This window comes from Eublepharis macularius, chromosome 4, assembly GCF_028583425.1.
Source record: "Eublepharis macularius isolate TG4126 chromosome 4, MPM_Emac_v1.0, whole genome shotgun sequence".
NCBI lineage: Eukaryota > Metazoa > Chordata > Lepidosauria > Squamata > Eublepharidae > Eublepharis > Eublepharis macularius.
Genome location: NC_072793.1, coordinates 841,519 through 866,150, shown reverse-complemented (window position 1 = coordinate 866,150; position 24,632 = coordinate 841,519). Strand labels below are relative to the sequence as shown.

The 24,632-nt window shown below is 46.9% G+C and overlaps 1 protein-coding gene across 1 annotated transcript; it reads left to right on the top strand.

Annotated features, from left to right (window-relative positions):
- Positions 1 to 438: 438 nt before the first annotated feature.
- LOC129327039 (NXPE family member 3-like) lies at positions 439 to 24,276 on the top strand. The gene is made up of 6 exons (XM_054975442.1): positions 439 to 495; positions 10,380 to 10,550; positions 19,233 to 19,957; positions 22,522 to 22,592; positions 22,688 to 22,900; positions 23,261 to 24,276. The coding sequence occupies exons 2-6, from the start codon at positions 10,488 to 10,490 to the stop codon at positions 23,794 to 23,796; spliced, it is 1,608 nt and encodes a 535-aa protein (XP_054831417.1). The 5' UTR covers positions 439 to 495; positions 10,380 to 10,487; the 3' UTR covers positions 23,797 to 24,276.
- The last annotated feature ends 356 nt before the right edge of the window (positions 24,277 to 24,632 follow it).

Below are 24,632 nucleotides of genomic sequence, written 5' to 3'. Positions count from 1 at the left end.
AGCTGGGAGTTCAGAAATGCCCAAGAGGCCTGGTTGAATCAGGAACATGGCATGGGGGGGGCATTCCTCTCATGCCGTGTTTCTGACCTGAAATAACCCTGGAGATGTTACACAGCTGCCTGACACGGCTGTTTCCAGTCAGGAAAGTGGTGTGAGGACAGGAGCCCCCCTCCCAATCCTGGTCCTGATTTGAATCAGGCCCTGTAGTGGCTCTGAACTTCCATGGGGATCTCACAGCTGGAATTCTGCTGCAAGTGCCCATGGCAACCGTGGTAAAAGTAACCTGTGGTTTGGACTTCGGGTGAGTCTGTTTGCTAGTGTCCCTACCTGACTTGGGACTGTCTCCACCCTACGAATCAGCCAGGAGTTCAGAGGGAGGGGCCTTGCTCTCTGGAAGGGAAAAGCCACGGTGTCCGTCCTGCAGTTGCTCTCAGACATTCGGAGCCCTTTGGCTGTGAAGGCTTGCCTGGCACCTCTTCTGATCTTGAACAGCAAGTAAAACAGACTTCTTATTTTGAAAAATCCTGAGAAAAATGCTCTGCCTGCTCATTCAAATTTTAAACCAGTCTGTTCCTAGTTTGTGTTTTAATTTTCTTCTAACTTACTGTGTGAATGATTGATGCTAGTTTTACCTATTGCTTGTTTTTATCAATAACTTGCTGCTACTTTCACACAAATAACATTGTTATAGCACGGCCTTAGGTGTTCTGTATGGAAATGCAGGATATAAATCAGCAGGAGAAGTTGCTGGCAGGGGCTTCCCATCTCTTGTTCACCCCTTGAGTCTCCCCTCCCGCTGGCTGAGGACAGAAGCGCTGTGGGACTGTTTGGCTACAGGGCAGCGTTGGGGAGAGGAGAACAGGGGCTGCTTGCCTGCCCTGAGAAAGTGGCTGCTGTCTCATGTGTCCTGAGCATGTGTGTGTGTATGGTGCCCCGTCAAATGCCACCCTGCTCTTCATATAGCCACTCCTTAGCACATGGCCACTGAAGAAGGAGGTGAAATACAGGACACGGCTGTAATTTCTCCTGCTGCGGAGGGCAGGGGTGATGGGGACTTCTTGATGCTCACTGACTGTAGAGCTATAGCCTAAATCTATTCCTGCCCTTATATTTTTATCCTGCCTTCCCCTCCTCCCAGGTGCCAGGGCAGGCAGTGCCTCTCCTTCCAATTGACCCCAAGAGAGAGGGTAGGCAGAGAGAGAGAGCAAGGAGCCCAAGGCCAACCTGTGAGCAGAGCGGGATTTGAACTTGGGTCTCCCCAGTCATGTTCTGACCCCCTAACCACCACCACACGGCACTAACTCGTGTCTCAGTGGCTTGTTCTCAGCGGGGCTCGTCGTGCTGATCCCCAGGCTGTGCCTTCCTTGCTGCCTCTCACAATACGTGAGGGAAATGAAGGTTTGCGTGCCTCCCACCCCCTGGGGATGCTTCTCGTACTCTGCTGGATTTGCACCCTTATTAGGGCAGCTCTGTAGAGGGCAGACTTGGGGCGGGCAGCAGCCTCGTGCCCTGACCTGCCTTGCTCACCCACCCACCCACCCCCCACCAGCCAGCCAGCCAGCCAGGCTCCTGCCTGCTTTTCCCACCCGGGAAATGAAGGAGACCCCCCAGCTCTTTCCCCTTGACCTCCAGGCCTCTTCAAAAGCAGCACGTCAAGCCCTGCATGCCAGTCGCTGCACTCTTGCAAGGTTGCTTCGTCTTGCGAGAGGCGTTTGGGTGCCATTTCCTGCAGCCTGCAGTTAGGGTGGCCCTAAAGAGGCCGGGGTCTCACAAGACCCCAGGAAGAGGTATCAGCATGTGCAACGGGCCAGGGTCTTTTGAAAGAGAGAGCAAGGCAGCAAAGAGGTAAGGGGGGTGGAGATGGCCATAGTTGTCTGGGTGGGGCTAATGACAGCAGCGACAATCAGGTGCAGGCATGGGAGACTGCAAAACGCCTTCGGACCCCCCCCCCCCCCAGCACACCTTCAGGTAGCTCCCCACACGCTCAGCACAGCAGGCTTTCTTCTCCACCCCATGCTGTGGTCTATTGGGCATGCATGCATCAATTGCTTTTGCCTTTCTGGACCCTGGAAGGGAAGCTTGCTTTGTGATTTTTTGCTATAAAGAAGTTATGTTAACATTTGCTTTCATTACTAATTCCAGAGGTTGCAGACCTTAGTGGCACCTTGTTTCCTGAAGGCTTTTGCAAGTCTTGAACTTCCTTGAAAGACTGAAAATTCCATTTCAGTTTCTCTGAACCTGTGCCAGCCCTTGCCGTGTGTGGTGAGGGCGGTTCCTCTTTCCGCACTGGGCAATGACCGTAAGCAAAACCTTCCACTGCAGCACAGGGCCATAGCCCAGGTGTGGCCAGTGGGCGAAGCGCTTCTCTTGCAACACTCCTTCGCCCCACCTAAGTGGCTTTTTGTTTGCAAAAAATAGCTGTTTATATTTATGATGACATAAGGATCTAAAAATGAGCCTTGCTGGATGAGAGCACCGAGGGCCCGTCTAGTCCCGCATCCTCTCTCATGCCATGGCCAGCCAGGCGATCCAGAGGGCCAAGCGCACAGTGTGGAGGCCAAGGCCTTCCCCTGATGTTGCCTCCCAGTACAGGTATTGGGGCTGACTGCCCCTGAATTTGGAGGTTCCCTTTAGTCACCATGGTTAGTAGCCGCTGTTGGGCCTCACCTCCGTGAATTGATCGAATCCCCTTTCAAAGACACCGTTTATCTCGATGTCAGCGAGGCTTTTGATAAGGCTCCACATAATATCCTTGTTGACAAGTTGGTAAAATGGGCTTTGGATCCGATTACTGTTAGTTGGATTTGTAACTAGTTGACTGATGTGCACCCAAAGAGTGCTTGTTAATGGTTCCACCTCTTCGTGGAAAAGAGGGACTGTTAGGTCTTGCCAGGTACTTCCCAAACACGTCACTGCATCACTCAGGTGGATGTTACAGATGGTTTTATTAAAGAAAGATTCCAGTGCTTTGTTTTGTTTGTTTAGATTTCTGTTCCACCCTCCCCTCGAAGGGAAGGGAGATACTATAACAGGTGAATTGGCTGGGATGCCTAAAGGTAGTGAAACAAAGTTCAAAGGTGGAGTCACCTGCCTAGGGAGGTGGTGAGCTCCCCCTCACTGGCAGTTTTCAAGAAGAGGCTGGATGGATCCTTGTCAGGGATGTTTTAGGCTCCTCCTGCACTGGGCAGGGGGTTGGACTAGGTGGTCTCTATGGCCCCTTCCAACTCTATGATTCTATGATTCTAATTATAGGCTGATGTCCCCCCCCCAGTAGGAAGAAAAGTCTGTCAGGAGTTTTGGGGCGCAGTGCCTGGGAAAAGGGGAGGAGGGAAGAGAGGAGCTCAGTTCAGCCTCTGTGTGTGGAATCCAAGGTCAGCTTTTCAGGCTTTGGCCAAAATTCACAATCAAAACACCTTGCCTGCAAGATAAGCAGTTAGCAACAGTACAACAGAAATCAGGGTTTACTCTGCATATACTCAGAGGCATATTACTCTAGCAAGAAACATTTAATACTTGGCAAATAAGCTGGAGGTGTATCTGACAGTGCCAAGTGGAGTGCCTCAGGGATCGGTCCTGGGACCTCTTCTGTTCAACATTTTTATAAATGATTTGGATGAAGGAATAGAGTGGAATGCTTATTAAATTTGCAGATGATACTAAATTGGGAGGGGTGGCAAATATGGTAGTAGACAGAGTCAGGATACAGGATGATCTTAACAGGTTGGGAAAATGGGTAAAAACAAATAAAATGAACTTCAACAGAGATAAATGTAAAGTTCTGCATTTAGGTAGGAAAAATCAAATGTATAATTATAGGATGGAGGAAAGTTGTCTTGGCAGTAGTATGTGCAAAAAGGATCTAAGGGTCTTAGCAGACCATACGCTGAACATGAGTCAGCAGTGTGATGTGGTAGCTAAAAAGGCAAATGCGGTTTTGGGCTGTATCGACAGAAGCACAGTGTCCGGATCACAGAAAGTGATGGTATTGCTCTACTCTGCTCTAGTTAGACCTCACCTAGAGTATTGTGTTCAGTTTGGGGCACCACAATTTAAGAAGGATATAGACAAGCTGGAGCGTGTCTAGAAGAGGGCAACGAAGAGGATGTTCCTCAAAGCTATTCATAGTAATAAGAGCAGTTGCTGGGGAATCAATAGTGCTCTGATAGCTCTCTGAAGTGTGCCTATGCAATGGAGAAAATACTTTCTGAGCATTGTTATCTTGCTGGTCTAAGACTATCTCAGGGCCGAGAGAAGCCAACGAAGTATCTTTGGATATCGCATGGTGTTGAATGATCCCGGGCTACCTACCTCTGTTCCCCTCAGCAATGACACAGAGTTACCAGATTTCCATCTCTGGTAGTATTGAATTTGGGGGCACCTAATGAAGTTGAAGGGGAATGAGTTCAGGACCGGAAAAAATGAGGACTCCCCGTCAACAAGTCATTCAGTTGTGGAATTCCCCATCAGTGGACTGCAGTGAAGGCCTCACTAGTGCAGAAGGCTTTGGAAGGAGAGGAGGCAGAGTCACGGAGGAGAATCAGCAGCTACCGGGCATAAAGAAAGAAGGAAGGGAACCTCCAGACCCCAAAGCAATCAACCTGTGACTCCCAGTGCTAAAAGGCTATGGCCAGGGAGACCAGGGCTGTCGTCACACGGGCCCTTATTTCATCAGTTTTGCACTAGAAATCGTTTCTTCTGTTATCATCATTAGAGCGGATTCTCCCATCTTTTGACGACTGCTTGTGCTTCCAGTCAGTCACATTAAAAGGGAAAAGCGCAATTCGACGGTCAGTCTAAGTGCCTCCAGAAATGGGGCCCTAAAAATCCCGCCCCTTTTTAAAAAAAATTTTTTTCGCATATTTGCGTTATATCACTCTTCTATATCACTATTCTATTATAATGTTGTGCTGGGCCAACCCAAAGGCCAACCGTGATAGGTAGCAGAGGTTTCCCACCCATGGCAGAATAGCACTATAGCTCTATAGCGTTACAGCGCTATAAGGCTGATGTTTTTTTTAAAAAATTACTTTGAGGCTTAATTGTGGGTTGCACTGGGGCTTGTGGGAGTGTAGGGCAGGAGAACCAGTGTTAGGTGAGACAGATGATCAGGGAGAGTGAGCATTTTGGTGTTGCAAAGCGTTCATAGTCGATCCAGGGCATTCACATGGAAGTCGGTAAAGATGACATAAAGAGTCACAAAGCGTGAATTGGGGAGAATGGCGAAATCGCGAGAGAGCCAGAATAAGGTGAGAATTCAGCGGGAGATGGCGCTAGTTTGGCGCTAAATTTATGGCCCTGTGATGACGGCCCAGGATCTGCTGTGGGCCCCCTCTGTGGGCCCTCCACAGAAACCACAGTGGGCCTCTGTGTGAAACAGGTTTCTGGTCCAACAGAGGCTGTCTTGAGGCTCAAAATGGGGGGAAGTAAACAGTCCACAGAGACCTCTGAGCGGTCCTCCCCGTATTCCTCCTGCCACTGCAGCTGCCGTCCTGCCTGAAGTGGTGGTCGAGATTGTCTTCCGGAGCCCCGTTATCTGCGCCTCTTCTTTGGAATACCCTTGATGCTCCTTCGTAGTCTTTTAAGAGTCAAACCAAAACATGTCTCTTTAGCCAAGCATTTAACTAAAGGGTTATTCACATTTTTTTGGATTTATTATGGTCTGCTTCTGATCAGAGGGCTGTTCATGGATATTATTTTAGGCTGCTTTGAATGGTTTTAATGGGTTGGTTTAATGCTGGTAATTTAATGGGTTTTTAATGATTTTGTTGCTTTTTTTTTTACAATAAAAGCTTTGTTTCTAGCACTTGATTACCCAGGAGGCTCAGTTAACCAGAGGGCCTCTCCCAGAGGGCGATCTTCTCCCTCCTCTGCCCCACCATACCCCTGTGTCTTAGGCTGTGCACGCACGACAGTGCACCAGTTCTGGGCTTCTGACAGCCGGTGTTGCCGGCTCACCTTGTCCTCGGTGCCTCCTTTGTGTCCAGCCTTCCTTTGGCTACCAGGAGCCCGCTCTGCTGGAGGGATCCCGGGCAGCTGGCCTGCTTGCTTGCGTGCAATGCGGCATGGCTCCAGGGTGGCTGCCCACAACATGGTCCTCCTAAGGGTGTACAGTTTGGTTGCTGAGGATTTCTGAGCATCCAGTGCCTCTGAGTAGCCGCCTTCAATCCCCATCCCGCAAGAGTGCAGGATATCTTCATTTCAGTAAAGCTTTTGCCAAGGTTCCTCATGATGGTCTGATGGGTAAACTGGAGGACTGTGGACTGGACTCTAGGATGGTTAGATGGATAGGGAACTGGCTGGATAACCGCACCCAAAGAGTGGTTGTCAATGGCATCATCACGTCTGATTGGAGGGAGGTGTCCAGGGGAGTGCCACGGGGCTCAGTCCTGGGCCCAGGGCTTTTCAATATTTTTATAAATTATCTGGATGAGAGTGCGAAGGGATTACTCATTAAATTTGCAGATGACACCAAACTGGAAGAATTAGCAAACACCCCTGAATTCAACAAGATCTGTGAACATACGGGGAAAGTAGGTGGATTCAAATAAAATGTGATTTGACATGGATGCCAGGTTCTCCACCTGGGTAATAAAAATGCAAAATATGCATATTGGATGAGGGATGCACTTCTAGATAGCAGTGTGTGTGAACAAGATCTTGGGATACGGGTGAATGGGAAGCTAAATATGAGCAGTCAGTGTGATGCAGCAGCAAAAAAGGCAAACACAATCTTGATATGTATCAACAAAGGCATAAAATCCATATCTTCAACTGAGCAGATTTTCCCCAAATGAAGAGAGAGCAAGGATACAACACAGGCCTGGACATGAATTTCAGTAAGTTTTATTTAAATCATTTTGCATAGGTTACATAGACTTTGAGAATCATGGTACAGCATGGTCTTAGCAATACAATAGCTTAATTAATAATGCAATAAGAATAAGGCATAGTGAATTATCTTACCAATCCTGGAGATGTCCCAGAGTTTCTCGTTGATGGAAAGAATGGGAGAGCGCTTTGCCAACCTGAAAGGGAAAGGAGAGAGATAGCAAGGAGGTGTTCCTTGCTTTCTCTCCTCCTAGCTTCTTAGACTCCATGGTTTTTACTTTCCATTCTTATACGGTTGTGGCCTACATCGTCCCACTTGATTCCACCAATGAGATTCCTCAGAGTCATTCCTGGCACTGGAAATCACCTAAAAATTGTAACATTTGCAAAATTTGCACTAAGATCATGACATCTGTAAAATGGTCAGGTCATTCTGATCCCTCAATATTTGCTATCATTACTCATATGAATAACACGCATCAGCAAAAATCCCCTAGATTTTAGCTTATTGCCACGTATCTATTCAAAGGTTCATTTTGACTCCATTTTGTTTGGTTCAGTATATCCTGAGTTCCTTATGATTAAGGCCTATGTGATTGATATATGCATAGTGATTGCTGAGTTATTTCATGTAGAGCTATAGTGAGATTGATTGAGCTGTGAATATATGGATATGTGTGTTTCCAGCAAAGCAATCATGTGGTGAGTGTCCGAGAGATGTTATAGTCAAGGCAGCGTTCCTAAGTGACTTGGACTAGCATTTCTGAATGTACTGGACTGGCTTCTGCAGATGGACTGTCAGAGTTTCCTCTCTTGAAAACAGAAGAGGGTCTTAAAAGGATCTCTCTTGCTGTGGACTTCACTCATTTTCCTCTCTTTAATTGTGTTCTCATGACTGCTAGTGTGTGTACAATGTTCTCCTTCTCAAGACATAAGAGTAGATGTAAGAATTACTGTGTTTTAACGTCTTGAATCTTAAGAGTCAGAAAAAGGAAAAAAGTGTTCGTTTAAAAGTGATTCTCTGCCCCCCCCTTCTACTAGGTTTTGTGACATTTTTGACCGAATTCACTCCAATTATTGATTTTGTCTTAGTCCACAAAAGCTAATGCAAACATCGGCAAAACAAACATCACTTGTCCTTCCCTGTTCAGAGAACATGTCATTTGGGATCTTTCCAGATGAGACACAGCTTTGTGCCTGAAAAATAATATTCTGGTGCTTTCCGTACTCAAGATGGATTCCAGGGATCTGGTCAAAGAATAGGCTGGCTTCACTATACAGGAATACAACACTACCCTCTGTAAGGTACCAGCTGGAAAGTAGGAAAAACTTCTTCATGTGAAGAGTAATTCAGCAGTAGAATCGGCTGCCTAGGGGTGTGGTGGGTTCCCGCTCAGTGGCAGTCTTCAAGGAGCGGCTGGTCGAATCCTTGTCAGGGTGCCTTAGGCTGTTCCTGCATTGGGGAGGGGTTTGGATTAGATGATTCGTAAGGCCCCTTCCAACTCTATGATTCTATAATTCTATGGTTCTATGATTCTATGATTAACACAGCTTTTACCGTACTTTGTGAACTGCCTGAAGTAGGATTCTGGAGAGGTTGCCTATTAATAAATAAACACACACCACATCACTGCTCCCAGAATACTTGGTAATAGTAGCTCCAGAGGCACTATGAGGAGGCTAATGGGCGGAGTCCTTTCTCTCTCCTCTGAATCCAGAGGCACAAAGTCTACACCTCGCAGTTCACCCACATAGCTGTTCCTGGCTAAGATTCCCTCTCGGGAGGGCAGATTTATCGGTCATGATAGTCCTGGAGTTAGAATGGGTCTTTCCATCCATCTAGGCCAACTCCTGCTCAGTGCTGAACATCCAGAGCCAGAGCATGGCGGGTAGATGGTTGTCCAGCCCCGGCTTGAAGACAAACAACAAAGGAAAGCCTCCCTGCCCACCCGGCAGCATTAGTTGAACCACTTTCGTGCTTCAGGAGTGTCTCATGATGTTCAACCAAAATCTGTCCTCCGGTAATTTAAGCCCATTAGATCCAGTCTTGCATGCATCAGCGCCCCAAAAGAATTCTTGGCCCTCTTCCATGGGGCAGCCCTTCAGGGCATGTGGTCATGTCTGCCCTCTGTCTTCTCCAGCTGAAACGTACACAGTTTCTTCAACCTTTCCTTGTAAGACTTGTTTTCCAGACATCCACAACCATCTTGGTTGCCCTCCTTTGCACCCATTGTGATTTGTTGACATCTTTCTTAAAATATGGTGGCCAGCACGGAGCTTGACTAGTGTAGGGCAGAGAAGAGTTCTTGCTTCTTGTAGCCCGGCTTCTGGGCTTCTCTTAATGCAGCCTAAAAATTGCATTTGCCTTTTTTGCAGCCACATGACACTGCTGACTTGTGTTGAACCTGTGATCGAGTGCAATGCCAAGATCTTTTCCCCGTGTGCTATTGCCAGGCCGGTGCCATCCCCTGTCCTATACCTGTGCATTAGATTCCTTTTGCCTAAATGCAGGAGTTTGCACTCTTACACACTCTGTTGTGTGCTATTAGTTTCAGCCTATCAATGCCATTTTGAACTTTATTTCTATCTAGAAGGCAGTGTTTGCTATCCTCCCTCCCTTTTGTGTCATCTGCATATATAACCAAGATTCCCTCCACCCCTTCATCCAAGTCATTGACAAAAATAGTGGAAAGTACTAGGCAAAGGAGCGAGAGCCCTGAAGTACTCCCTCCAAAAGCTCCCTTGAGACTGAGGCATAAGTGAGCCTAAAAGCCAAAAGTCCCTTTTGATCTGCTGTGGCTGTGGACATGGGAGGGTGCCTAAAGCAGCTTCCTGGTCATTTGGAAAGATGATTATTTCACGGAAGTAAAAGTATCTGAACTTAAAAACAACTGGAATTACTCCATTTGTTCCTTATAAGCGCACACATTTTGACCTAGCAACAGTCAGGCTTCTGCAGCTATGATGCAATCACCGATTCTCTGTTCATGTCTTTCAAGCCTCTGGTGGAAATGTGACAGCACAAGAAAGAAAGGGTGGCCATATTTCTGCTGCATTAAGCATTTGATGCCTGCCTCGCCCACCAGAACAATCTGCAACAGGAGCCCAGCTGTATGAGTGATGAGCCTGCACAAGAAGCAGCAAGGACTGCGGAGCCAAACCTCTAGTCGCAGGGCAGATGTTGCATTTGCAACTGAACTCTGCCCAGGCAGGGGTGGAGCTGAGTATTCATCCCCCCCTGTGCAGAGACGGGCTTGAGCATCAGTACAGCCCATCAGCTCAGTCTAAGCAGGGGACATGAATGGGACACTCCTGCCGCCTCTCTGGTTTCATTTAAACCAGGGAACCGTAAGCTACAAGGACTCCTTGTGGTTCCTGAATCAGGAACTGGGGGGGGGGATCTTCCATAACCCCCCCTTCTGCCCTCCCCTGGAAAAGGCTGAGTAGCCAAACTACAGAAGTTCTCCTCCTTCATGGTCCAGCCAGGGCACCATGCCTTGAGAAGACCTCACCTGTCCAGTTCCTTACCTGGTTCCTCATTTTTCTTCCAGGTGTGTCACCTCCAAGGGCCTGTGAGAGGTTCCTGTAGGCACTCCAGCCCTCCTCCTGGCTTGCATCCCTCAGGACAAGGAGCCGGTCCGAGAGAAAGGAGTCCAGCAATGGCTTCCTGGGGCCTGCGGCCAGCTGCCTTCCTGAGTCTCGGGCTCATATTCATGGTGGGGGTGAGTCCAGCTGCCGGAGGTTCTTTGTTTAGGTGCTTTACTGTGCTCGGAGCACCAGGGGCGAGCCTGCTGTGTGTCGTGGGGAAAGTGCTGGGCTAAGAGAGCCGAGGGTCAAACTCCTCTTCTGCCATGGAATCCTGGGCTAGGGTTCGGGGCCGTCCTTCTCCCTCTGCCTAACCTACTTCGCAGGGAGACTGTTGTGAAGAGAAGATGGAGGAGGGAGGACAATGTCGTAAGATGTTTTGCATCCCTACCATGATACAAATGTCAAAATAAATAATTCCTTCCTCAAGACTGATCTCCACAACATCAAACCTGCAGTTTTTCAAAAATTTGGTTCAGCAGCTTTGGAAGGGAGGGTCGAGTTCCTCCCAGGGGGTTACGTCACCGAGGATGGTTCTATTTTGCTGAGTGCAGAGGCGGCAGCCGGGCTGTGGAGCGCTAGGTCCAGCATCAAAACGGTCCCTCTTCTCTCTGCCTTTCTCCCCACTCAGCCAGGAAGTGCATGGTCTAGATCCGCTTTGTGGGGTGTGTGTGTGTGTGTGTGTGTGTAGGAGGGCATTACCACAGTCAGGCTGAGATGCGGGCAGCATGGGGCAGACTTTGTGTGTTGCAGTTGTTACCAGAACTGCTATTTTATGGGGAAATTAGCAAGCAGTTTGGCTTGAGCTAGCGCGGATGTTTAACCAACTATACCAGAGTCAGTCTATCAGATTACACAGACAAGAAAGAGGAGGCTAATATTCAAATAAATAATGTTTACTGAAAGTGTGGCATATGCCTGACATAGCACTTACATATAGCAGACATACAAGAACTCAGAAATAAAGGTTGGAAAGAGTTACAGAGACATTTGCATTAGCAGGAACCCACTTGAGATCGATGGAATGGAGACAATACATTACCGGATCACGGTGAGGAGCAGAGATTCCAGCAGCGAGGTTGGGGGGCGATGTACAGTGCCATCTGGGTTGGGGATGGGGCGCAGCGCCTGGCTGAGCATGGTGCCAGGCACCGGGCACAGCGCCCAGCACCGAGCACCTAGTTTTCAGGCAGAGCCTGCTTAAATAGCCAAAATGTGTCCTGAGGCGGAGCCCTGCAGGGCCGGCCCGGGACTGGTTCTCAGGATGTTTTCAACAAAAGATATAATGGGCTAACAAGAGATATGACGGGCTCATATCAGGAAGCTGATGGGCCACTTTAGGATCTGATTGTGAGACAGTGACACCCTTGGGCTGGGACAAAAGGAAGGGAAGGAGTGCAGGGCGGGTTGATTAGATCTGACAGGAAGCCGGGTTGTACTGATGGGATCAGCTTGGCATGTCGGTGCTTGATGGGTGCATCAGTATGAGTCCATTGTCTGTTTTGTTCAGCCAGCACATCTCTTCCATCCCAGGGCTGTGGCCAGCGATCTGCATATCAGGGTGAGGCAGGACCTCAGAGCGTGACAGCAGCCTGGTGGGGAAATGGTGGACTCGAGGAGAACCATCCATAGTAACTGCCTGTTGCCTGAGAACATGGCTGCCCTCTGGTTTGCTTCTCTGTGTTCTTGGGCTCGCTGGCAGGCTGCTCTGGGCATTATGGCGGACCCAGGACTGTTCTGAGGTGGCTTCCCTGTGGAGGGCAGGCCAAGGGGCACCTAGTCCGTTTCACAGAGAATCCTCCTTGCTTGTGCATCATTGCTAGCTGCCAGGTCCATGCCCAAGGTAAAGTTCATGTCTAGCAATGGGTCTTAGGGCAAGAGAGAGAGAGTCCCTAATCCAGGGAGGCAGAGGGCAGGCAGGGGTGGCAGAGTCCATAAGTCATACAGTCAGGAAACAGGCACAATTGGCAGGGGGTCTCTGGTTCAGGAGACAGGCGTTGACAACAGAGTTCATAGTCCAAACTGGGGAGGCTGGCACAGATGGCAGCATCCCTGATTGCTGGTAACAGAGTCCATAGTTCTTAAAGGGGGTAGCTCTGCTCTGATCCTGCCCAGCTGCCAGTGTCTTCTCTCTGCCCCAAAGAACTCTTGAGCTGCACGTCTTCATCGGGTGTGAGCTAGAAATGCTGCAGGGGTCTCTCCCTCAAGCTGTCACAGGAGCCAGTGTGGTTTCTGTTAGTTGAGTGCAAAAGAGCAGGGAAGTTACACTGTGCTGATTAAAGAGGCAAAAAGTGGTTGTTGTGGGTTTTCCAGGCTGTATTGCCGTGGTCTTGGCATTGTAGTTCCTGATGTTTCGCCAGCAGCTGTGGCTGGCATCTTCAGAGGTGTAGCACCGAAAGACAGAGATCTCTCAGTGTCACAGTCACTGAGGCAAAAGTCACTGAGACAAAGAGGCAAAAAGTTTATTTGAGGAAAATACATACTTGATAGTCAAGAGAAGAGAGAGAGAGTCCTTGCTATCTGACTACATCTTGCAGAGAGAGAGAAGAAGTGTGCAGGAGAGAGAAGAAGCAGGATATAGCCCTGTTTAGCCCAACAGGAGACAAGACATGGAAATGACCCCCAGGAAACAAGAGAGGTGCTACTCTCACTGTCCTAACTCAGTGATCCTTGCTGCCCCCTGTATGGTAGGCTCTTCTTCCTTCTTGCTGCTGCAGTACACCAGACATTGCAATTTCCAAGAGTTTCTGGGTTCCCTATCCTGGGCATTTTCTTGCCAAGGCAACAACATCTTTTTCTACAGTTGGACCTCTCTTCTCGTGATCCTGCTTCTTCCCTGGGTAGGAACAGGGAGAGCCAGTGAGGAGCTGTAGCATTTCTGCCCCAAGAAAGAGCTCAGCTACCTACGTGGCTGAAGGTGTGCAAATAAGAACCAGGCTATCTAATATTAAAAAGGGGAGAGGCATTAAAAAACCCCTTTCATCTTCTATGTGCATGTAAGGAGTTGTATAGGGCAGATGTCTTGTCCTCCGTGCTTATCTAAACGGACAACCACGGCTTAAAAACCCTGGAGGTTACCCTCCCTCCTTGTCTCATTCACTCATTCCTTCCTGGAAACACAGGCCCTGCCTTCACAGTCTCAATATCAATGGCACTTCCCTTGCTGGAAATCTCTTAGGCGGAGGGTTCCCTGGAGAGCACCCTGCTAAGTGGCTGCCACCAGTTAGGGACCTCCTGAGAACATCTAGACTGAACTGCTAAGAAAGTGCCCTTTCAGAACAGTACTAGAACATTACCAAAGTAAGTGGGTGAAAACCGTGGAAAATATAGGTATTCTATAAAGAGCTGGATTTAGATGACGAGAGGCCCTAGGCTACTCCACTTGTGTGGCCCCTCCCAATCCCCCACCCTCACAACTAGAAGAAAATGGAAGAGTGTTATAAACAAAATTGAGTGACGCCAAGGATGACAATGGGGATTTAAAAATCTGCAATTCACAATTTCTCCTCTAAAGGACATAAGATGTTATTGTTAAATACCATAGTAATTGTAAAAAAAGGCATAAATGTTAAAATTAACACTGAAAAGCTTTTACAATAACTGACCTTTGTAAACCTTTTGTGAAATAAGCATTAATTTTTAGGAAAATGGAGTTGTAATGTTATTCTTTAAAAAAAACACCTCAAGTTTACAAATTATATTGCCTGGGAAGTGTAAATAATATGATCATGATTACCTGACAGTGTGGTGCTTTTAGAATCAACTTTATGTTGTCATTAAACAGTCAGTTTTAAAATACATATTAAGAAGTAAACTACAACCATCAAATACAGTAAGACTAAAAATGTTTTTCTAGCCTTCCTCATAGCAAAATCATCCAAAACTTCATCAAAATTTGTTTGTCTAAGTTTGTCACTTTCAATGTACAGAATGCTCAGTGCGGACAACCTCTCTTGAGACATCGAGGCCCTTAATTCATTTTTAATTCTTTTGAGTCTTGAAAAACTCCTCTCTCCTGAGCAGTTAGTGACCATAGAGCTAAGAAATCGCCGTGAGATTGCTTCCACATTAGGAGGGGCCATCTGAATTTTTTCCTTGTATATAATTTGATAAAGATCCGTATGAGACAGGGAGTGCTCTTCTGTAAGCCTATGGCTTTGTCTCATGTACAGGTGAAAGTGCAAAAGTTCATCAGTAAGTTTCAGGTCAGTATCTTCTGGGTATGCTTCCATCAACAGTTCAACACCTTGCTGAATTTCTTGCTTAGATGCTGTCTGAGCAACAGGAAGCTATTGACATTACTACAACTAGCACCGAAGAAGAAGAAGGGGAGTTGAGCCAGTCGCTACAAAGCAAGCCAAAGCGCCTGAGAAAAGCCACTAGTCAATCTTAGGTTACATCTGGTACTTCATAATAAGGCTCTGTTTGAAGATATAGCACTGATGTTAATTTATTTTTGATTTTTTTCTTTTGAATGGAAAAATATGAAATAAGCAAGGTGGCTTCTATTGAGGAGACTCATATATATATATGAGTCTGAAACATGCTTAAATTAAATAGTAAGGGAGGAGGGGATGGGAACGCAGCCCTCAATTAAGCAACGAAGAGGTCAGGAGGCATATGCCACTTGTATACCCCTTAGGGGAGGCTCTTCAGGAAGGGGGAAGGGGAATGGGGGTGACCATCAAAGTAAGAAAGGACAGAAATGAGCACACGTATAGCAAATTTATAAAAGAGAATGGTTGAGATAATTAAATTACTTTCTTTGAATATAAATGGATTGGCTTCAGATCTAAAGAGATACAGATTAAAAAATTTGATTAAAAAACAGGGAATAAATATAGTATGCCTACAGGAAACCCATAAAGGTAAAAAAAGATAAGAAACCTTTGCTGAATTCCCCATTATGGGAAACAAAGGTGGAGGCAAGAGGAACTAAAAAAGCAAGAGGGGTAGCTATCCTTGTACACTCAGGTTTAAAGATACAAGTATTAGATCAAATATTTGATTCAGAGGGAGATATGTTTTTTTGAAATTCAAGCTGAACAACAGGAAGTTTACAATAGCTTCTATATACGCACCAAATACAGGTCAAGTAAGTTTCTATAATAAGGTATTTCAGAAATTACAGAATTTCTATGAAGGGGAATTGGTTGTAGCAGGGGATGTTAATTACGACTTTAAGAAAAGTAAAACTTTGAAACTTCAGAAATGGAAATTGAAGGATGTATTTACTTATGGACGGATAACACCACAACCTACATATTTTTCTAATAGATTTAAGACTTTTTCATATATTGACTATATTTTGATAAAGGAAACAAATGAGAAGAGGTGGTGAAAACAATAACTGAACCTATATGGATTTCGGATCATGCTCCTTTGATAGTGCAACTTAAATTAAGCGAAGATCAGAAAGAGAATATCTGGAAATATAAGGCTAATATGCCGTTAACAGAAAAGGATCGGATGGACTTAAGAAGAGATATAGAGCTCTATTTTAGAGAAAATAGGAACTCAGTTACGGAAGAAGTGCTCTGGGACACTGCTAAAGCCGTCATAAGGGGAGTTTATATTGCTAAAGAAATTAGAATTAGAAGGGAAAACAATAAGGAAAGAAGCAGGAAAGTAAGTGAAATTATACAAAAACAAAAAGAATTGCAGGAAAACTACAGTAGACACTCAAGAACTCCTAAAAAAACTTTAAAAAGAGCTAGAGAATTTAGACTCTTTATCTATGTGGAAGAAAGAAATATTAGTGAAAAATGAATATCACAGAATCAATATAAATACAATGAAAAGAATGGCCAATTATTTAAAGACAAGGAAGGAAAAGCAAAAAATTGGATGCATCAAGGGGGGTGGGGATAAACAGCTTTTTAAAAATGCTCAGATAAGAGAGGAATTTGCTAAATTTTATCAACAGTTATTTAAATCTGGAGAAAATCAAAAATTTGATGAACAATTAGACAACAATTTAACAACAGAGCAGAGGGAGAGCCTGAATAAAGATATCACACAACAGGAAATAGCAGAAGTATTAAAGGGTCTAAAAAATAGAAAATCCCCTGGTTTGGACGGATTCACTGCAGAATATTATAAAGAAATGGCAGAGTTACTGTTACCAGAAATGCAAAGATTATTTAACTATATATTAAAAGAAGGTAAAATGCCAGATTCATGGAAGAAAGCTGAGATCCTTCCAATTCTAAAACCCCAGAGAGACCCTTTAGATACAAATTCTTATAGGCCAATTAATTTATTGAATCAAGATTACAAAATATTCGTGAAAGTTCTAGCTAATAGATTGGAAAAACACTTACCAAAATTAGTTAAGGAAGATCAGTATGGTTTTGTCAAGACTAGATTTATAGCCCATCCATTGAGAAATATACTAAATGTTTTGTCTGATAAAGAAAAGAAAACCCTAGCTCTACTAAAATTAGACGTTTATAAGGCGTTTGACACCTTAAATCATAATTATTTAATGCAGGTATTGGAGAAATTTGGTTTTACTGGACCATTCCTAAATACTATAAGGGAAATTTATAGGGGCGGTAAAGCAGTTATTAGAATAAACAATAGACATACTAGAGAAATTTCAATCCAGAGAGGAGTAAAGCAAGGTTGCCCATTATCCCCGATGCTATTTGCATTAGCAGTGGAACCCCTAGCAGATAGGATTCGAAATAGTGGTAGAATTCAGGGATTTCAAATAGGTAAGGAAGAACTTAAGTTAAATCTCTTTGCAGATGATATTTTGCTGACAATAAGTAATCCGCTACAGGCAATAAGAGAATTGCTAGTTATTTTAGAAGATTTCAAGTCAAGCTCGGGGCTTGGTGTCAATATTAAGAAATCTGAAATAATGTTTCTTAATGTAGATAGGGAAACTAAAAGAGAGATATTAGTTTTAACGGGGATGAATTCAGGAGTAAGTAAAATTAAATATTTAGGAGTATACCTGGCTAGAAACATAGAGAAGCTACAAAAAATCCATTATAATAAGGTTTGGACAAAGATAACAAAGAAATTGAAGGATTGGAAGAATAAACATTTGAGTATTTTAGGGAAAATTAGAGCAGTTAAAATGTTTATATTACCAAAGATGTTATACCTACTTCAGGTACTCCCAATAGAACTTGACCAGAAAGATATAGGGAAATGGGATGAAAATATTAAAAATTGGGTGTTCGGCCGGAAAAAAGCAAGAATCTCAAAAAAATTGGTATATGCGCCCCAAGATGATTTAGGATGGGGACTCCCACATCTGCAAGCCTATTATGATGCATTCCAGTTGAAAGCATTGATGGAGCTAGAATGGAGGAAAGGGGACAAGTGGGCAAGATTTGAATCTGCAATCAATAAGGGAGCAGGTAGTTATGGAATTTATACTAGAGATCTGCAAAAGGAGATAAGACAAGCAAAGGGCCCAAGAAAAATAGCCTTGATTGCTTGGAAGAGGTGGAAAACGGCTATGATGCCACAGAACTCAAAATGGACTCCACTTAAGTATATCTGGGAGAAGGAGATGAACCCGAAATTTTGGGAAGATCTTAAGGCGGAAGGTATAACTAGAGTGAAGGATATGTATAATGGTCAAGGGGATTTGTTACCACTTCAGGAATTGAATCAAAAATTGGGGGAAAGATACTGGCTAAATTTAAGGGGGTTATACCATTTAATTAAACAAGATAAATATAAAGAAGCTATTAAAAGGGAAGACAACAATATAGAACACACATTATATGTGGATGAAATTAAGAAAGGGCTGGCAGGGAAAATCTACCTTGAATTGGTGAGGGATAAGGAGTTTATGTTTAGAACTTTAAAAAATAAATGGAATAAAGAAAAACAAATAACTTCTGAGGAGGTTAATAAGTTAATGGTGAATTTGAAGGCAATTAAGCTAGAAAAGTATAGAGAACTTGAAAGAAAGATAATCATGAAGTGGTATAGAACTCCTGCCCAATTGGCATACATATTTAAAGGGATGAAACCTAACTGCTGGCATTGCAATGCAAAAGAAGGGTGGTACTCCCACTTATGGTGGGAGTGTCCAAAGGTTATAGATTTCTGGGAAAAGGTACGGGGGAAAATAGCATTGGTATGTAAGGTCAACCTTAATATAGATGTAGATCTATTATTCATGGGTGTATTGGGAAACATTAGAATTGAGAAACAAAACCAGGATATTTTCAAAGCAATGTTACTAGCTGCACATGCAGTGATTGCATACGGTTGGAAGGAGAAGTTAAAATGGACCTTAGAAAGATGGAATGATTACTTGTATGAATATATTCAATCAGATATGTTGGAATGTTTAAAAAAAGATAAGGCATGGGATGGAAAAATGGAGGAGATAAAAGAGAAATGGACTGCATATTTTCAATGGGTATATAATGGAGAAGCCAATACAACTATATTTGGAAAATTGGAAAAAATGTGCTCATGGCTAAAAAGTTAATTTGTAGTTATAGGATGGCCACCATGTGGGGGGGGAGGGTTACAAAAGGGGTAAAAGATGTATCATAGGAGAACTGTGACTGTATTGAAATGTAATAATATGTGATGCATTAATTAAAATTTTTTTTAAAAAAATACTGTTTATTTTTATGTTTTTAAATTGATGTGATCTGCTCTGAGCCTGCTTGCAGGGAGAGCGGGCTACAAATCTAATGATAAACCAAAGTTTTTAAAAATTCTGTTGGCATCTCCTTTGCACATTGCAACCATGGCCTCTGCCCGACTCCTGGGACCCCGCAAAGCTGGGTGAAGCGTAACCCTTCTTGTGTGTGTGTCTTACTGTGCCTTCCCAGATGGTGTGTCGGTTCCTGTCTATTCAGCAGTCCCGGGGCAAGGTCCTGCCTCCGCCACCCCTGCCTGCCTGGTCCCATCAGACACCTTCTCCAGAGGCTGAGGAACTGAGGGCGCTCCTGCTGCAGCTTGAGTGGCCTGCTCCGCCGTGGACCGAGCGGGCCTTCCATCACTCCACCAGCCCACAGAAGAGCCACTACAAGCTTTCGCACTCCCAGCACAATTACACCGTGGGTGACACACTGCTGGTTCGGTTGGAGGCTCGGGACCACAGTGGGCAACCCAAGCGCTACGGCGGGGACTTCTTCCGGGCCAAGGTGCACTCCCCAGAGCTGAAGGCTAGTGTTGCTGGGACTGTGCAGGACCACAGTAATGGCACCTACACACTGGCTTTCCCACTCCTGTGGGCGGGTACAGTGCAAGTTTCTGTGCGCCTCATCCACTCCAGCGAGGCCGTGGCCCTCCTCCGCCACATCCGCCACTCCCAGCCCTCCACCGTTGCCTTCTGGGGCTACTATGAGAAGCCAGGACAGCCAGGTCCAGAGGAGAGGACTGAATGCAACGTACATCCACTCCCAGGCCTGAACTGCCAGTATGTAGATGCTGGCACGGGAGAGCGCTGGTTTTGTGCCCAACCAGAGCACCTCCCTTGCGGCGCCCTTGTGCATCACTCTGCTGGGCGCTACAAAGAGGTGGTCAGCAAAACGGAGAGCACCTTCCTTGGTGGGTGCGTGCAGGGGGCTTGAGGAGGGGAGGGAATGGCTGGAGGAGGCAAATTTATGGGGTAAAAGTGTCACTGAGCACTTGTGGAATCTACGGGGTTTCTCGGAGGGCCCTTGGAAATCTCTGAAACCACACTGCAAGGTTTTTGTTTCTGGTCCACACTCCTCTCTCCCTCATGAACTGTGGTCCAGAGTGTTTTAAGCAGAGGGAAGGTGTGTCGTTTTGAAGATCCCGTGGAAACAGGGCAACTCCACATCTCGCAGCTGGTTGTGGCAGATCCCAGTGCCCCAGGAGGAAGAAGCAGGGCAAAATATTTCGACCCCCAACAGGTCTCAGCTGGGGAATAAGAAGGGGAAACCTTTTGCGCCCTGGGTGCCAGTGATTCAAGAGACACTTCCTGCTTGGATGGGCAGGTGTGTGAGTGAGAGGGGTCAGAGAATTATTGCCGAGCATCTCCCTGCGTCCTTCGTGTCCCACCTTTCCTCCTGGGAGCACGGGGGGGGGGGTAATGCATGCAACCTACCAAACTGTGTCACTCAGCCCCTCCAGTCAACTTTATGGTTGATCAAGGATTTGAACCCAGAGCTACCCAGTCCAGGTCTAGCACACTATCCACTTCATCATGTCTGAGATCCCCTCACCTCACCACTGGCACTTTTTGTGGGCCAGGAGCAAAAACACTGTGGTGGCAGTACTGTTAGACCCGGATGCTTCAAGCACGTGAGCCGCTGTCACCCGAGGGGCAGAGAGTTTCTTGAGAGAACATAAGAGGAACCTGCGGGACCAGACCAGTGAAGGTCCACCTTGTCCAGCTCTGTGTTTCACGCAGCAGCCCACCTCTGGCTCTGGGGGGCCAAGCAAATGGGGCACAGAGGCCGATGCCCCCCCCCCCGGGTTGCTACCTCCCAGCATGGGAATTCGGAATGTGCTGCCTCTGGATATGGCACGGTGGGTAGTAGCTGCTGATGGACCTCTCCTCCATGAACGTCTCTAAAGCCCCCTTACAGCTGTCTGTGCCTGTGGTGATCACCACTAATCACTACCTCCACCCCCAGTGAATCCCGCAGTTTAATTACTCATTGAGTAAAACAGTATTTCCTTTGCTCTGTTCGGAACCTCTTTCCCAACGATTTCATAGGGTACCCAATTTCATCGGAAGCCCCCCGAGTTCTAGTATTATGGGAGATGGAGAAAAAGCTCTCTCTATTCACCCCAGGCTTCATTTTGTAAATTGCTATAGTGTCGTCCATCCCACACGCACCCCCGTAGCTGTCTTTTTTTCTAGACTGAAAAGTCACAGGAGTTCAGCCTTTCCCCACAGTGCCCTAATGCCCTTGGTTCCCCTCCTTGGTACTCTTTCCAGTTCTCCAAAACTGTGTATAGTATGGCTAATGAGGCTGCACCACAGCTTTACAGAAGGGCATCACAACACCAGCCACTGCATTTTCCATCCTTTCCCTCAAAACGTCTAGCATGCAGTTCGCCTCTTTTCACTGCCGCAGCACACTGGGTGACACTTCCATCACGCTTTCTACAACCTCCACAAGATGTCTTTCCATCTCAGTTGTAGCCACCTCAGACTCCATCAGTTTATGGTTGCTGTGGATTTTCCGGGCTGTATAGCCGTGGTCTTGGCATTGTAGTTCCTGACGTTTCGCCAGCAGCTGTGGCTGGCATCTTCAGAGGTGTAGCACCAAAAGACACAGAGATCTCTCAGTGTCACAGATTAATAAGTGCGGCTCACTGTGACACTGAGAGATCTCTGTCTTTTGGTGCTACACCTCTGAAGATGCCAGCCACAGCTGCTGGCGAAACGTCAGGAACTACAATGCCAAGACCACGGCAATACAGCCCGGAAAACCCACAGCAACCATTGTTCTCCGGCCGTGAGAACAACAATATATCCATCAACAATATATCCATCGGTATATATTTAAAATTCATTTGTTTTTTGTTCCAATATAAATTGCCTTACCTAGGAGAAGATCCACCTGACAAACAGTACAATTCCGTCCAGTTGGTGTTTAAATAAGCATTCGCTCACCCTTTCCTGCCTCAGCCTGGAACCCCCAGATAGCTCAGATGGGGCTGGACTTGAGTTCATGTCACAGTGCTGATGCCCAGAGCCAGAAAGAAGCTAGCACCCCCCACCCCCCATGGCCTCCAGCAGGGGAACCAGTTTTTGCTATGAAGAGGCCACGAATGGCCCCAACTGTCTTTCAGCCCTCAGCAGGTGTATCACCACCTGGCTGTGTGGTCTGAAATCAGCAGGCTCTGGAAGTGGTGGTGAGCACGCATGTTGAAGTCCAGGAAGCCCATAGTGGTGAGGCAGCCCAACGGAACGGGCTGTTGCACGGGCTGATGGGACTTCACATGAGTGTATAAATAGACCATCATGGAAGACGTTGTCAGTGGACAATGAAGCAGCATAACGAGCGCAAGACGACAGTCAGGGATTTGCTCAAAATTGCTCCGTCTCTGGGCGCCCAAAGTGCTCTCGGGGCAAGTCCTGGATCTGAAGGGAGCCACAAGTAGGCCTGTTGCTCTTTCCACTTGCTGTCCCCACAGGGCTGTGACGGACCAGACTGTCCCAGGGAATGTGTCCGTGATCCGGGTGCTGCCAGGACCCCAGCGGATGGGTGAGCTGGACAGTGGGAAGGGTTAGGGCTGGGAAGGGGAGAGGAAATCCCTGGAGAAGGCACTGGTGGCGAATGTCTCTTGATGTTTCCTGCAGCCCACTCCCCGCCTCACCTCTGTCGCCCAGGCCTTGCCCCAGCCCACCCACCAGGCTTCTACTACAGAGACGTGTGGATGTCCCTGGAGTGTTCCAGCCACACTTTTCCCACCCCAGACTTGGCCCTGGACTGCTTGAGAGGCAAGATTGTCCACATGATTGGAGACTCCACTCTGCGTCAGTGGTGGGAATTCTTGGTGGCCTTCATCCCATGTACGTTCCCAGAGGAGTTCAGGAAAGAAGTTCTTTTTGTGGGGAGGGGGAGAGCTCAGTGGGGCTGGGGTAGGGATGAATTTTGAGGCAACTGTGGATGAATTGTGGAGTCTAACTGGAAGGAGGTGCGTGGAAGGGAATTGGCTGAGGATGGTGGAAAGCAAGGTCATGGGATATGTGGCAGGGTAGCTTGGCATCAGCATGAATAACCAGGGCTCAGGCGAAGCAGGAGCAAAGTAACTGATGAGTGTCAAGAGCACTGGTGCTAGGAGCCAGTCGTGGCTGGCTGGTGCCCTGGGCGTGTGTGGGTCAGGGACTGTGTTGGCTCACTGCGTTTTTCCTGGTTCTTCCTTTCTACAGCACTCAAGCATCTAGACCTCCATGTGACTTATCAGTCAGGCCCGTTGCTGGCTGTGGAGCCTGCACAGGGGCTGGTGTTGTGGTGGCGTGCACACGGCCTTCCACTGCGCACTCTGAAGACCAAGGTTGCTGACCTGCACTACGTGGCCAATGAACTGAATGCACTAGGTGGAGGCCCTGACGTGGTGGTGGTCTTCACCCTCTGGGCCCATTTCACCACCTTTCCCGTGGAGCTGTATGCCCACCGACTGCACAGGGTTCGACAGGCTGTAGCCCAGCTCCTGGCCCGTAGCCCCTTCACCACTGTGGTGCTCAAGACAGCCAACACAGGCTACAAGTCTGTCTATGGCAGCGACTGGCTCTCCATGCAGCTGGACAGCATCCTCCGAGCCATGTTTGCTGGCATGCCGGTGGCCATTGTGGATGCCTGGGCTATGACCACCTGCCATTACCTGCCCGACAACATCCACCCTGGCAAGGTTGTTGTACGCAATGAGGTTGACGCCTTCCTCTCCTACGTCTGCCCCAAAGACTGAGGTGGGATGGGGAGGCAGTATGGGAAAGACTGAAGGGTGGCTAGGAGAGGACTTTGCAATCAGGCTCTTTGTGCATTCAACTTCTGGAAAGCCCCCCCCCCCTGCAGCACTCTCTGCAGTTTTTGTAGGTGTAGGACAACCTTTCCCCCTGCCACAGATCCAGCATGGATCTCTCTCAGGAACTCAGCCAGGAATTTTATGGGGGGAGTGTCTAAGGATACATGGGGGGGGCACATAAGTCAATTTGAAACATTAAAAAATCTGGATTGGAGTCTAGTCGCCATAGGTTGGAGGCAACTTGACAGCACATAACACACACCCGTGCTTAATATCACTTCATTGCTTTAAACAGAATTGAATTCCAGTGCCACGTGCCCAATTGCTGTTCTAGATCCCAGTTTGCTGGGCGGCACTGACTGAGATGCCACTCCCAGAAGAGATCAGGTAGTTGACTATACAACGTTTGCTCTGGACAAGCATCAAACCCACATCCTTCTGCGTGGCAATACTGCTGCTTGATAGCTGGCATGGCATTTCGTATACCCTGTAACATACTAAATAAACAGAGAGGCCGCTCAGTTGTCGGATGAATGCCAACCATGCAGGGGCACTATTGTGAATACAGGCCTAACGTGGCGTCTCAGTGGGGGAATATCTTCTTTGCCTACAGAAGGCCCCTGGTTCCAGGGGGACCCCTCGACCCCTGCCCGCTGCTCTCGCTTATTGCTGTTGGCCTTAAGGGCAGAGGAAGAAAGAGAAGAGACATCCACGGCAGAGGAGGCGGAGCAGAAGGAGCTCAGCCAAACAGGAGTGGCCAGACGTGGGACAGGAGTGAG

What these genes read in the sequence shown, in the direction of transcription:
- LOC129327039 (XM_054975442.1), top strand. Translation starts at nt 10,488, where the DNA reads ATGGCTTCCTGGGGCCTGCGGCCAGCTGCCTTCCTGAGTCTCGGGCTC. An exon ending in GCCAGGACCCCAGCGGATGG is followed by an intron (nt 22,593 to 22,687) that starts GTGAGCTGGACA and finishes TGTTTCCTGCAG; the next exon opens with CCCACTCCCCGCCTCACCTC. An exon ending in CTTGGTGGCCTTCATCCCAT is followed by an intron (nt 22,901 to 23,260) that starts GTACGTTCCCAG and finishes TCCTTTCTACAG; the next exon opens with CACTCAAGCATCTAGACCTC.